This window comes from Hippoglossus hippoglossus, chromosome 18 (genome assembly GCF_009819705.1).
Source record: "Hippoglossus hippoglossus isolate fHipHip1 chromosome 18, fHipHip1.pri, whole genome shotgun sequence".
NCBI classification, from domain to species: Eukaryota; Metazoa; Chordata; class Actinopteri; order Pleuronectiformes; family Pleuronectidae; genus Hippoglossus; species Hippoglossus hippoglossus.
This window is the reverse complement of record NC_047168.1, coordinates 8,479,738-8,493,725: the sequence shown is the minus strand read 5'-3', so window position 1 is coordinate 8,493,725 and position 13,988 is coordinate 8,479,738. Positions and strand designations below refer to the sequence as shown.

Here is a 13,988-nt window from a genome sequence, read left to right as displayed (position 1 = left end):
AGCCTTTGTGATGGAATGATACTTTACTTTTGTGACCCCTTTATACTGGATGTGGGAAATAATGGCTCAATGTCCGACATGTTCCATACTTATTTATGATTCGTTATTTTTAGTCCTTAAATTGCAGGCTTTAAATTCTCCCTCTCTCTGCCGGGGGGAACCCACATGCAAATAAATATTAGCAGACAGTGTGTGTGTGTGTGTTTGCAGAGATAAAGGACAGGTCAAAGTGAGACTGATTTTACTCACCAGTGGAAAATGTGGAGGGCAGAATGTCATCGCTGCTTCGGTGAGGGAAGTGATCCCTAAAACACAAAATAAATTGAATTATTCACGCAATGTAAACAAGATATGCCGGAGCTTGAACTTTTTTTCCAACCACTTAGAAGGACCGAGTTGGACCCCTGCTCTGAGCAAAAAGGGGGAAATAAACCCTCGTGACCTCAGCCTAAATATACATTTATGCGATGAATGATTTATAATGGGGTAACTTGATGCCAATCCCTGTAACGTTATTTCTTAAATGTGAAAACAAGACATCTTACTGTCAAAACAACTCGTGTGAATTTTGTTTTCTTCCCTTGTTATGCTCGATTACTATCTGGCACCTGCTCTTTCCTCTTTAAGTGCAAAGCTGTGTATCTCCTGTAAAATATATTAAGATGTTGCACTAAACTTAATGGAAACCAGTGCATAAGATGTTCTATATATATATACACCCAGATCAAAATAGCAAATGTTGCACAGTGTCAGCGAATCCAGGTCTGAACCCAGTCGACATCGTAACCATATGTTAAAAGAATTAATAATTAAAACAACACTTTACTGATATACTATCAGGAGACCGGCTTGAATAATGCACCAGCAGTTGAGGAAGTTTGCTATCTGCTGGCTCCGAGCACAGGAGTTGTCAGCTGGTTGGGATCATTATTTCCAAACAAGACCCGCACTACAAAGCCGACAAATGACAGCGCGGCATAATAAGATTGGCGTATCTGCCTTGTGTGCATTTATGTCAAATGGGCTCCGCTATTCTTAGAACAGTTTGTTTGTAGTGTTTAATTATTTAGAGATGGCAGCACTTTTGAGACTGGAATAGGGAAATGAGCGGGCCACGGGATGACAAAGCATCACACAGCAGAAACTGTGTCTATTTCTGTTTCCCTCTTCGCAGTTGTGGGATTTCGAGTCCTCAGATGCAACAGTGTATTTTACCTCGTCAGATGCAGCTCGGGTATAGGCCGCAGGTCCATGGAGGAGAAGTTCTCCACCACAGGTGAGTCGAGATTTGCTGAGCCGTTGCTTAGTCTGTCGCTGCTCTCGTATCCAGATTCTGTTCGCTGGATCTTCCAGTTGTCACTCCGCACTTTCAAAGCTGCTGGGCCCTTCGACCTGTCCTTGTCACTGTAGCCGCCCCGGCCATCCGAGTCCAGCGAGCTCCGGCTGCCACCGGTTTCATGCCTCTGCTCATCCTCGTAGATGGTCATCAGGCTCTTGGGTTTGCGTTCCTCCCGGCCTCCCCATGTGAACTCTCGGTCTCGCTCGCGGTCACGGGACGGCGACTGACTGCTGGGTCTTCTCCGTGGGCTGTGCTGCCTCCGCTCTTGAATTGGCGAATTTCCATCGCCGGCGCCACTCAAAACACTGTCCACATTTAGCGCCTCCCGCATGGGTTTCCACGGGCGACTGGCCCTGCTGCGACTGTTCGCTCCACTTCCAGGACGCTCTCTGGACTCTTGGCTGCTGTCTGTATCATATCCGTTGGAGACCTGGTCAATCCGCCGGCTATGATGGCCACCGCTGACACTGGGAAGCACTTGGACTCTGGAGTGAGAGCGAGAGGGTTCTTGGGAGGATCGTCCACCCAAGTGGGGCGTCCGCTCAGTCCGTGTGGGACCTTTTCCTTGGCTGCTGTACAGGCGAGTCTCCACGTGCTGTTTGAAGCCATTCTCTGGAGGGGAGACGGAGCGGGAGTAGGTCCTGTCCTGGGCTGCATCTGAGGACAAGTCAGATAAGGTTTCATGAATGGGTTGAAACATGAGAAATTGAATGGCAAAGTATATTCTATAAAGACACTTCAAGTCACAGATTGAAGAATACTTTCAAAAATGTAAGGTACATTAGGATAAGACATTTATCCAATTAACCAACATAATAATAAATAACCAGTTATACTAATCAGATATTCTCACCCACATAGGCCGAGGTTCCTTATCAAGGATACAAAGATTTATGCATCAAATTTGTAAACAAGTAAATTAACCAATTACCCCATACACAAATTCAGGCAGCAATCGAAAAAGCTATTTTTCTCCAAGACTAGAGCAGATTCTTCCCTGCATGTTACCTGACCTTTCTGTCTTTCCTGACGCACCTGATGCAAAAGGACAGCATCATTAATAACGTGGCCCGAGAACCCAAAATTGCCTTTCGCCGAAAGTCAAAAAGCTACGACACCAAGACACAAAGCTGTCGTAAAAAAGAATAGAGCAGGTCGGGTGGAGCGCGAGGGCACAACAACAACAGGGTTACAGGTGACGTCTGCACATGACAGGGAGGTGTGAATTACGACCAATGTGTGCTGTGCAGACAGAGGCTAGACAGCTTGTATCGAGGACACCATGTAGGTGTCATTGGCAGAAAGGTTGCACTGTGGTGTTTTATGTATGCATGTGTGTGTATGTATATCTGTGTGCATGCATGGATTAGTTTCCCCGTTGGACACGTCTGAACATGATAGTGAGGGTACGGATGTGTGTTTGCTATTCCAAGGACTGTGCGAGCGACTCTCAAAATACATCCGTCCTGAAACCTGGTTCACTTGCGCAGCTATAGGTGCCCCCGCAATATTTATTTAATTCTCCATCACAGAGAACACACGTAAAAACCATGTCAACAAAATCAAAATAATGTTTTTTTAAAAGGTGGGAAAATAGGTAAAATAAGTAGATTTCCCTGCATATTAGCAAACCTTAAAGACAAGGCATCATTTAATGTACAGGGTTCATCAATACAACGTTATAGTCTACAGCTGACACAGCTTTAGTCAGAGGCTGTGTCCTTTGTCCCGGAGTCACCATCTAATTCACCACGAAAAGCAATCTAAGGTAACTTGTTTTCAGGTGAAAACAAAAAACTAAATTTAGTACTACACTAAACTGTCAGTGCTTTGGACTTAAGCCCAAACGTCCCTGTTGCTTGGGATTCTGCTGACTGTGTGCCAGAGTTAAATCACAACCAACATCCCTGTCTGTGTTTTTGCTTGTGTGTGTAAGATACCAGCGTGTTTTCTGCCAGCTCGGTGTCGTCAGCTCAACACGAGGCAGTGGATCATTTTTTTTGGGAAGAATGGTATCAGGTCTGAATCGATCCAGTCAGAGATCATTTAGAAATTCCTGGGGTTATCCCATAGTCCATTATGGGTAAAAAAAGTTGCTTCGGCTATTATTTAAGAAGTCCTTTTTAGAAAAGTGCTGTCCTGGGCATGATCCGTGCTGTGGTCGTTTACATAAACTGTGGTGTCACCTCCCGCCTCGCCATTCATCACGGCAGTGACGCTCGCCCTCCCTTAGTCTCCCTGCATTCAATCATAATGTGCTGTGAGCTCGGTGCTAACCCGGGCTACTGCTGTTGACATGGCGGATTTGGGAGTGTGTTAGAATTGGGTCCCCATAATCCCCCTCACTGATACTTAATTGAAAGTACTGATGTACTAAAGGAGTCTTAAAAGAGCTGACCAATCGGCCCCCTGATTAGAACAGACACACAAACTCAATTTGGGAAGAACAAGGAGGAGACGTAAGAAAAACAGTGGCACAAATATGAGTTTTTGGAGTTAAATGCATCCTTTGATTAAATCAAACAGTGTTTATCACTACTTGGGTTGACCTGTTTAGTTTATTGTGTGTATTTGCTGTCCATGGTCATGCACAGCACAGTGAGGGGAACCAATGGCTCTGAATATGAGAGAGTGGGATCAAGGCAGGCTCCAACAGACGTCAGCACTTAATCCCCTTTCTGACACATTGCTCCCGAACCGAGGGTTACGTAAGGGATGGGGAAGCGGAGGGGCTAGCCTTTTGTATCACACACCCTTGAGGTTCTCGTGCGTTTGTGTTGCAGTGTGTTAGTCTTCTCTTATCAATGCACATGCTGTACAGTGCATCTGCAACCTACGTACCTCTGTAGCGCGTCTCCACCCTCCGTTGACCGCTCCTGTCAGGCTCTCGTCTGGATGGATGCATCCCCCGCACCTCTCCTGCTCTCTGGGCGACTTCCCGAGAAATGTCCCTGAGGCGGCTCTTGGGATCACTGGTGCCAATGTTCACTACAAAACAAACAAATGGCAGGTTTTTACCATCGGGAATCTGGCACAATTGAGAGGAATGCAGCCAGTATGTAATTAATGCAACTTCTGCTGAGTCAGGAGGGGATTTCCACCAGTGCAGACACCATTAAATGTATTTTTATCTCAGTGAGCATATAGATGTGTACCCTCCTTTTCACTGTCACTGTTTTCCACCTCTTAGTCCCAAGCCCCCCGCCCCCCGAGGCACTGAGCACTTGCTGAGTGTGTAGACGGAGGCTAACTTTACAACACATCATTGTGCTGATGTATACAGTACATTTTGTGCTCCGTGAAGGGAAAGGCAAAAGGGTGGAAACGTGGCCGCGCGGAGAGTTCATCTCCTCCGTGTCTGGCAGACATTCACTTTGAAACGCAATGATTAGTCACAGCCCTGGAAAACATGATCATGCTGTGGTTCTGTTAGCTGTCTGAAATGTCAACACAAACAACTGTGGGCAGAGGCTGATGTGTTTGGAAAAAAAACAGCTCTTTTTTAGACTGTTTTTGTACCTCAATATTCACTCCAGCACTAAAATAGAGAATATTTGGTCGTTGACAAAATGCTGAATCACGACTTAATAATTTCCCTTTTAACTTGACTTCAGTTTCTTACTTTTATTGCGTTGACTGCAACACTCCCTCCCCACACCGCAGATTAGCAAAAAAGTTTCCAAAGCTGTTTTAACACATGCACTGAATTCTGGGTATTTTCCTGATATTTCCAGAGGGGCGGTATGTGAGAATGAAAATGTCCAAGTCAGTTGCTCCAGATATTTCTAAAAATGTGATAGATGCAAATCTGAGAGAAAACATACACGAAGAAGACACGGACAAAGGCGTCAACTTGGAAAGACAATGGCACTTTTTGCCGATAAAAGCCGACACCGGTATCGATGTGCTGTAAACAAGCAGAATTAATATGTGATGTTTTGCCTCCTGTATGTTCTACCCGGTCACCACCCCTGGCCTGAATGTTCTGGAAATGTTCCAGTTGCTGTGAAAGCGTCTGACCCGGCCAATCTCCTGCTGTTATCCACAAGACAAACTCGGGTCGTGTCTGAAAACAGCTCAAGTGAAGGGAAACAATGACAAAGACCTTCACAGCTTCATGCAGACAATGAAACTTGCAATAATATCAAAGGAGATTCAATTTCACCCGCTTTGTGTCATTTTCTAGAGCCACTTCCTTATCTTAACAAAATCTCTGCTCCTCAATTTACACTCTTCCTCTACTTGGGCTTAAACATGTGGTGAGCAGGCAGCTCTTAGTGACCTCTCTCTTCAGCAAGGGTCGCTAATCCCCTCTGTGTTACTAGCATAGCTGGATTTAGTTTGACAGCAAAGACATTTAATCATCTCTTCCTCTGTCTTCGTCTGGTCGCTGTACCAGATCTGTGCTTGTCACCACTCTCTGTGGACAGAAATATTTATAAATGAAGCCGTCTTTCAAGGCCAAAACTACAACCAGTACAAAAGGTGACTTATCGCTCTGTGGTTTTTATTTATCACTGCAAGACACTCCATCTGCACATGGAAATACTGTGTTTTATTTAGGCTGATACTGGTAATGTTGGAACAATTTCCTTCCATATCCTGCAGTGGAAAACAAAACCTTGAGCACAACACAGTTTTCCAGTCCTAAGCCCTTAATTAAACGAAATGTTATAATGGAAACTTTGATGTGTGTTCCTCCACATGTTGGGTTTTAAATCTCTCACTACCACTTTCATCGTTTCCACCATTTCTCCCTTACCTGGTCCCCGTCCTCCGCTGGTCTGAGCGCTGCCCCTGCTGAAGGTCGAAGGGGTTTTCTGTTTGAAAGAGCCTTGGCTCAACAGAGCGTTCAGGTTCTCCCTGGTGAGGTCCAGTTTCTTGGGGGCTGACACTGGAGAATCAAAGCCTGCGAGGGAAAAAAAGGAAATATACAGGATTTTTTTTTCAACCATACAAAACAAATATACAGATACACATGAGACCAAGAAACAGAAATTACTCAAATCCACATAGTGTTTTTCTTGTTTTTTTTGCAGGATCATCTAGTTTGGTCCGGCGCCCTGTCAGCTCTGATGGGCAGTGAGCGGCTGCCACAGCTTGGACCTGGGGCTCGGCCAGCATGGAGAGTTGAAGGAGGATCTTTAAAGGGGATAAAAAACCTCCCCAACCAAACAAATCCAGGGATATATAGTCCAACCAGAGGAGATGTTGTCATCAACAAATTTTCATTACTGCCCTGCGAACGCAACTAATATGATCTGGGATTATACACGTCCTGTAAAGGGTTGTTTTTGTTTCTCTGGATTGCATTTCTATTTAAAATGACTTGTAAATGAAGGGGAATTTTATTTATAGTTAATTACATGTTTGCTAGGGGAGTTCTGCCCAAATTAACCAACAGCATTTTAATTCTAGTAAGTTTTACATTTTTTTTTTACATTCGGTCTTAATAAAACACTCAACTCCAGCTGGGTATATAGAGGAAAATCACACTTTGACTCACCAACGAAACATTCAACTCAATCTCCAGCCTCTGAATTTCGATTACGACGCAGAACACTTTGAATTTAACACCAGAAACATTTTGGCTGCTGTTACATTCGACCAGCCTATAATGCCAAAACCCACTTCACTGTTTTCTTTTATTCCCTCCATATGCCGCACTGGTTTTTACATCTATAAAAATGAAACAAAGAGGTAGCTGCACACCTCAGCGTCATATTAATGAGTGTTTTATGATATAAAATTATCATTAAATGGGTCCCTCGGGACGGGATTATTGTTTCGCAAATGCAACAAAACAACCCATAAAGCTCAACAGCACTAATAAGGCTGATAAATGCATCTCAAAGGAATTTGATGTTGTTATTTCCAGAACAAGACACTGAATCAACTCTCCATCTTACCCACTGTAGTAAGGCTGTTTAGCTAAGAGAACTTCTTCAGGGGCACAGCGAATATTATTCATGAAGAGGATTTCTACCGTGAACAAATACAGAACAAAAACAGATTCTGTAAAGACCCTGATGGTTTGTTATATCATACCTTGTCCTTGTGACTGGCTGCTGTTTGGTCTCGAGACATCATCCGCGGTGATAGCACTCCCGTCAGGGTTGGCGTAAAAGAGGAGGAGAGGCTGGAAGTGGCCTTTGATACATTTGGTGACAACATCTTTCCACCTAATGCCGATCTACACCGAGCAAAACAAAGAAAAGATGATCAACACACATGTAGAAATCTAGAAAAGAGCTTCCGCAACTTTATGAGCGATAATAAAACATAGTGGAAGAAAACATCTGTCATCTTTATGCTTTTGGAGGATTAGTAAATTTGAAGTTATTAAAATGTTAAACAACAAATTTAGCAAATGGGAAACATTTCAGCTTGTTTCACTGTCGGCCGATGGAGGATGTGTGCAAATCAAGTCCGACTCTTGTCCAATTTGATTTGGAAAAGCAGATGGTTTGTACGGATGAAATGCGAATGCACTTTCTTTCTTTCTTGTGACTCCATCTGTTTTCATTTTATAAAGAGGTATCAAAAAAAGCTTTGTTGAACAACTGATTTGAGTGAACAATTTATTCGAAAAACCAGGTCTACTGACATCACGAAACCAATTTACTCAAACAATGTTTATGAAATCCACTGGCAGCTTTGAAACCAATAACCGCCTTTGTTGTGCAATGTCTACTTTGTATACGAATACAACAAACCGAGGTCAAATTGCACGATCACAATTAGCTACGTTGTGTGAGGTGTGCGTCTCGCCACAAAGGCACCACAGAGGCAAGCTGCAGGCTAACAGATGCTTGTGTGCTCCTTAATTAAGCAAATGACGGGGGGGTGGGGGGGTGCGGGGGTTCGTGGGAGGAGGAGAGATAGAAGACTAGTAGATGAAGTGAAGAAGAAATAATACTGAGCAAAAAAAAAGCTAAAGGAAAGATAGAAGTGACAGAGCTGCAGAGATGGATTACAAAATATCATGGAAAATGGATTGTAGTTGAAGAAATATACGTGAACACAATCTTCAGTATATGCTGCATGTTTTCTTTAAGTAAATTCATTAAAAAAAATTGATCTGAGTAATCTATTCTCGTAGTTTGTACTGTAAGTAGTTAACCTGGGGGCTCAAATCAATAACTGTGCTATGGGCAAATGAGGATGTACTGATCTTTGCGCCTGAATGCTTTCTGTCCATAGACTTAATGTACAGCTATGACACAAGCTTCAATCTATCTAACTTAATTCAAAAGCACAAAGACCTGAGGCATTCGCTGCATCGCTGGTCTCTCCGTCTGGAATCCTCCTCCAAAACAAATCAGAGACAGCACCGACCAGTCCACTTTCAAAACATTACTCAAAACCCACATCTGCAGAACGGAATTAAATCTGTGAATATTTTTGAGTTATTGACTTTCTCTGTGTCTTTGAGCATTGTTAAAATCTCCTCATGAATACAATTTAATATTAATATTAATATTATTGTTATTATTAAACTGCTCCAGTTTTGATGTTGTCTTTACCTAACAATGATGCATTGATTCAGAATAACAAAACACCTATAAATCTGTGTCAGAGGTGTATGGATATTCTGTCAGTTACAAGAAAACAACACCAGTCAGCCACTCGGAATCGAGAAGACTCAGTGGCCATGATATAGGTATAATATATATAAACCTCACTATTGCGAATGTTTTGTCATTTTTTTACTGAATAATGTTTATGCGTTTGGAAAAGCAGAGATTAGGTGACACTACAGTCACCATTTTGCAGCTGGGATTTGGGGAGTTACAGAAATGCTGGCAAGTTTCGATCCAGGTATGGACTTGGCAGGCGCTGAGCACTGGGGCTCCTTCATCTCAGCCGGTGGTGGCGGGGAGTAGGGGGGCCGGGGGGGGCTGCACACGCAGCACAAGTGGCTGATGGATTGACACGGAGCCAGCCAGCCGCTGCACCACAGTCCCCCGGAAAATTGTTTGAATGCGAGACAAAAGGTTTGCGCGCATGGTGCACCACCACAGAAATGAACCCATTGTTGAGGATAAGAGGAAGAATGGATTCGCAAACTATATACCTGTACGTACACACACACACACACACACACACACACACACACACACACACACACACAAAACCACTAACCTGCAAAAACACAAACACAAATAAATCTCTTTCTCATGCACACACAGCACATACAGTATACCGTGCATCTCAGCATTCTCACTGACCCTTTAACTTTTACCCAGTGAGAAGAAGGATCTTTACTGGTTTAGCTACACTTCACTGCTGCAGTCAGGGTTGGGGAAATTGCATTGGAAATCTGGGTTGGGGGTTGCAGGGAGGGGTTAGCTGACTGTTCAGTGCCATAGAGGCTGATCAACCCACAGGATTGTGAAGGGGCAATCCATGTGGTCCTCTTTGGGAGATAAAGAGAAGTGGTGATGGAGGGAAGTGACAGAATCTCACTAAATTCTGTTGCGAGCCATGATTTATAAACTCACGATAGAACGTTTTTATGAAAACAGATGTCCACGTTGTCTGTAAACAAATAACCTGATGCCCAAACTGTGAAAATTGTAGAAAAATATGGACATATATATCTCAACTTTAACGAAAGGTTTGCTGTGACAAGATGTAACACGGCAATTCAGGTAAAGACTGATGGCTAAGCATTCTATTTTCTCTTCATTGGATCTTTATATTCCTGTATAAGAACATTAAAATATTTTGTTCTCTTTCGTTGGAACAGTTCGATGTGATCATAATAACTGTGTTGCTTCTTAAAACATTATAAATATTTTTTCACAATACATTTACAAACATTTTCACAAATTACTTGTAGTGTTTCCCAACGCACACTCTGTGATATATTCAGATTAATTGTACTGTGAGTACAACAGTCCAAAATCAAAAGATAATCAATTTACTTCAACAATTATTTGTTTCATTATAATAGTTATTAGTTCACTAATCTGTCAATAAACCGATTAAACTGACCAATAACTTCTAACATTTTAAATTTTCTGACCTCTTTTACGGTTGCATCATCAAAGAAGACCCATTTGGAGGACTTGGTGTGGAAGGCGAAGGCACAGTAGTGGCGGCTGGAGTAGCAGATCATCCCCACGAGCAGCAGCTCTCCCTTTTTGGCATGTTCATCAGTTACCCTGTAGAAGAGCTGCTCCCATACACACACACAAAACACATAAATACATACTTATCAGCATCAACGCTGCAGTAAGTGGGCAGGCAAGTGAGTGATGTTGATAGCTGGGGGAGGATCAGTTACTCCATCGGTTAATAGATTGTGGTCTGAGGGAATGAACTGACAATCAGCGTGAATAAGGGCTGGTTTAAATCAGTACTGTCATAGCAACACTTAATATCAAGACTTATACAACAGTGTTCCAAAGTTGTCTTGGTAATGACCTAAATTCAAATACACGGGGATGATTTCTAATTTTAATTCTTACGTAATTTCAGAGAGAAATTAACGAATTTGTAAAGGATTTAGCAGATATATGGTGAAAGTGTGAGTGAGACTATCACTTGTTTCTCCCTCACACATTTCCTGCACAGGCAGTTCTCCGTTTCCCCCCTTTGTCAAACAATAGATTTCAAAGCAGATGAAGGGGTGGGAGGGCTCCCTTTAATAAAGAAAAAAAGTCACATGAAACGCTCCCATAATGAATCAAGGCCTTTGTGCCACACTAGAAGGGGAGGTGTGGGGGGGGGGGGGGTCGTCTGACAAATTCTTCTGATGGCATGGCTTTGGAAACACACAAGAGGGAGCTGTCAAGTAAACTGTTTGAATCTTTCAATAAAGACATTATGCAACATGTGGAGCAAATGAGCATGCCCTGATCTGAACGACACCGATTGATTGTTTTTTTTTTTTTTGCACAATGGACTGATGTGATCAGGCTACTGAGGGAAGTCATGTGGGCAGGGGAGTACACGTGGTCACATGTTTGCATACTTCACACTACGGGTGGGATTCTACAGGCACCTCAAGATTTGATTCCGATTCATTGGGCAACGATTCAATGATAAAACGATTATCGATACACCAAAGATTCGGTACATGATTTATTTTTGTATCACTGTGTGACTACTAGCGGTGTGCATCTTCACTAGCCTCATGATTCGTGCTTTAAAAAAGTATTTGAGACTCTTATTACAAGTGTCTTTCTGTCGCTATTTAGTTTTTGATCAATGCCAGATCATGAATCCAGATGTTCCGGTCACTTTAACCCTGATGTCCTGGCTGTGCACATCTCGTGCTGTGTGTAGCAGATGAACTACCTGCGCACTTGTTTTAATACTCAGACAGGAGACTCTGGCACTGTAAAAGATGACAAGACCTCAAATGTGCATCTGTCCTGATCCTGAAGCAGCGATTATAATTATGCAGCGACGGGACATCGCTAAAAAATGAACATAGCGGCAAACAGGAATGGATTATGTTCCGTCTCTGCATCGACGCAGTCGTCCACATCCGCAGCGCGATGCATCGAAAAAACGATTCATTTCCCCACCTCTACTTTCACACCAACAATAAGTGAAAATGAGCAGTGCAACAACAGCAGTCTGGAATACATGCTTTTTCCTCCCTGTCTCACTGACATCTCTTCTGCCCACATGTTCCTTCAGGCAGGCATTCACACACATGCCCAGGAAAACACAGAGACAAGGGGAGGGGCTTTTTTGACCAGCTGACCAAGGCCAGCAGGGGCTTTTTGATCAGTGGTGTGGGCCAACTGGGCATGGGCCGCTGACTGCTTATGCAACAGGCCCGACTTACAGAGAAATAATCCCCACTTTATTTCCCACATATGTTCGATTGCACCAAAAACAAACTGACCCTAAAACCCGCACAAAAAGCACAAAATGGTAGCTGTGTGAATGGCTTAATTCCAACAAGAGCCACTGAACCATGTCTGGAGGGAGTTATTTGATGATATGTTAATTACTTCATCTAAAAAGATATCAAATCTGACCATCTATTCTTTTTGTAAAAACATCCTCTCACTCACAGGAATGTTCATACTGATATTACAGTACCTTACAGGTCACAAAATATAAAAAGGGAGTAAAAGAAAAAGGTAAAAACAAAACTCATCAGTAAATTATTTATAAATTCTACTCACTGCAGAGAGACTGAGATGAGGTCCCAGGGAGCGGATAACATCCTCGGTGAGGTCTGACTGGTCAGAGTCCCACACGAAGCCGATGGTCACTATTTCTGGGGAGTTCATGAGGACCCGTCTGATCTTAATCCTCTGACCACAGTTGCTCTAGAAAAAAAAACAAAAACAAAGACTACGTTTAAGTAAATAATCATACACAAGGAATATCGAAAGATTTAATGTTTGAGATTCTGAGGTCTACCTAAAATGGCTCATCTAATTTAACAGCCATTCAACCACCATGAAAGGCTTTTGCAGCACAACTTACAGGACAGTTACGAAGGTCCCCTATCGTACTCGCTGCTTGTAACAGATCCCCGAAGGACTCGTCTCTGCGCTGAAGCGTCTGTTGACTGAAGAGATGCAGAGTGATTGATGTTTGTTGGGAGAAAAAACAAAAAAACCCCGCTGTGTGTACATACAGAAATATGCAGGATGTGAAATGCAAAAACAGAGTAGAGCAAAAAGGAAGGAAAGTTTCACGTTGCCTTTGCCTTACCAGAGTGCGGTGGTAGAGACATAATGCACCAGCTCAGTAAACGGCAGCGGGTCGGATGACGCCCCACAGCTACGGCACACAGACTGCAAGGGGGAGAGAGGCAGAGAGACCGGGGGGGGGGGGGGGACAGACACAAGAAAGAGATACAAAAAAAGATAAATTGGTGTGAGTTCAGCAGCCACTGCCAAGGACTTCGCCAAGTCAGCATGTCATCAGAAAATGTTACGCTCCTACAAAAGTCTTTTAGTTGTATAAATTATGGCAAGAGATTAAGACATGCCGGTTTTGCTGCTTTTCCTTGTGTAATAAACTGTGGGTTTATGATTGGCATTATCAGGCATTCAATTTAATTTCTGAAGTTATAAATCTCATCACTGACACATGCAATCCTCATTTAGGCCTTTTATATTTGCTGGTGTTGGGAGCCCTGAAGTAACGGTGGAGCAGAATCCACTGAGGGATTTAGTGCACAGGCACATTATCTGCTTGATTCAGAGATAGAACCGGTTTGGGACGCTGACAGAGTCGGCGATGGGCATCACAGCCACAGGGCAGGGTTGTGTCTGTGTTGTGCTGGAATTTATGTGTACACCATCTGTGATTTATCTGGTAGTGCTGCTGCTGTAGCACAGTGGAATCTGACCAGAAACACCCTCCTTATTCCACTGGGGCAACCCAGTATCAAAACATGACGGATTGGATTTCTACTGTCTCAGACAGTGATTCATGTACCTGTGTGTGTGTGTGTGTGTGTGTGTGTGTGTGTGTGTGTGTGTGTGTGTGTGTGTGTGTGTGTGTGTGTGTGTGTGTGTGTGTGTAGCTTCTAACACTGGCTGATGTGTATTCAGCTTTTGCAATACTGTAGGGGCTGTGCAAAAACGCCAAAACAAACACTGTATGAGCAAAAACATCGACAACAAAAAAGACAGGCACATTAAAATCATAATTAACGTCGCTC

General features: G+C 43.2%; 1 protein-coding gene across 1 annotated transcript in view; it reads right to left on the bottom strand.

Moving 5' to 3' along the window:
• The window catches only part of LOC117751780 (inactive ubiquitin carboxyl-terminal hydrolase 53-like), a 33,067-nt gene that overhangs the window by 6,666 nt on the left and 12,413 nt on the right, over window positions 1–13,988 (bottom strand). The window contains exons 6-14 of the mRNA XM_034568689.1: window positions 13,031–13,113; window positions 12,800–12,884; window positions 12,493–12,639; window positions 10,371–10,520; window positions 7,388–7,532; window positions 6,102–6,248; window positions 4,181–4,327; window positions 1,216–1,990; window positions 250–305 (exon numbers count right to left, since the gene is read on the bottom strand). Coding sequence (XP_034424580.1) covers window positions 250–305; window positions 1,216–1,990; window positions 4,181–4,327; window positions 6,102–6,248; window positions 7,388–7,532; window positions 10,371–10,520; window positions 12,493–12,639; window positions 12,800–12,884; window positions 13,031–13,113 — 1,735 coding nt within the window. The remainder of the gene's footprint in view (window positions 1–249; window positions 306–1,215; window positions 1,991–4,180; window positions 4,328–6,101; window positions 6,249–7,387; window positions 7,533–10,370; window positions 10,521–12,492; window positions 12,640–12,799; window positions 12,885–13,030; window positions 13,114–13,988) is intronic.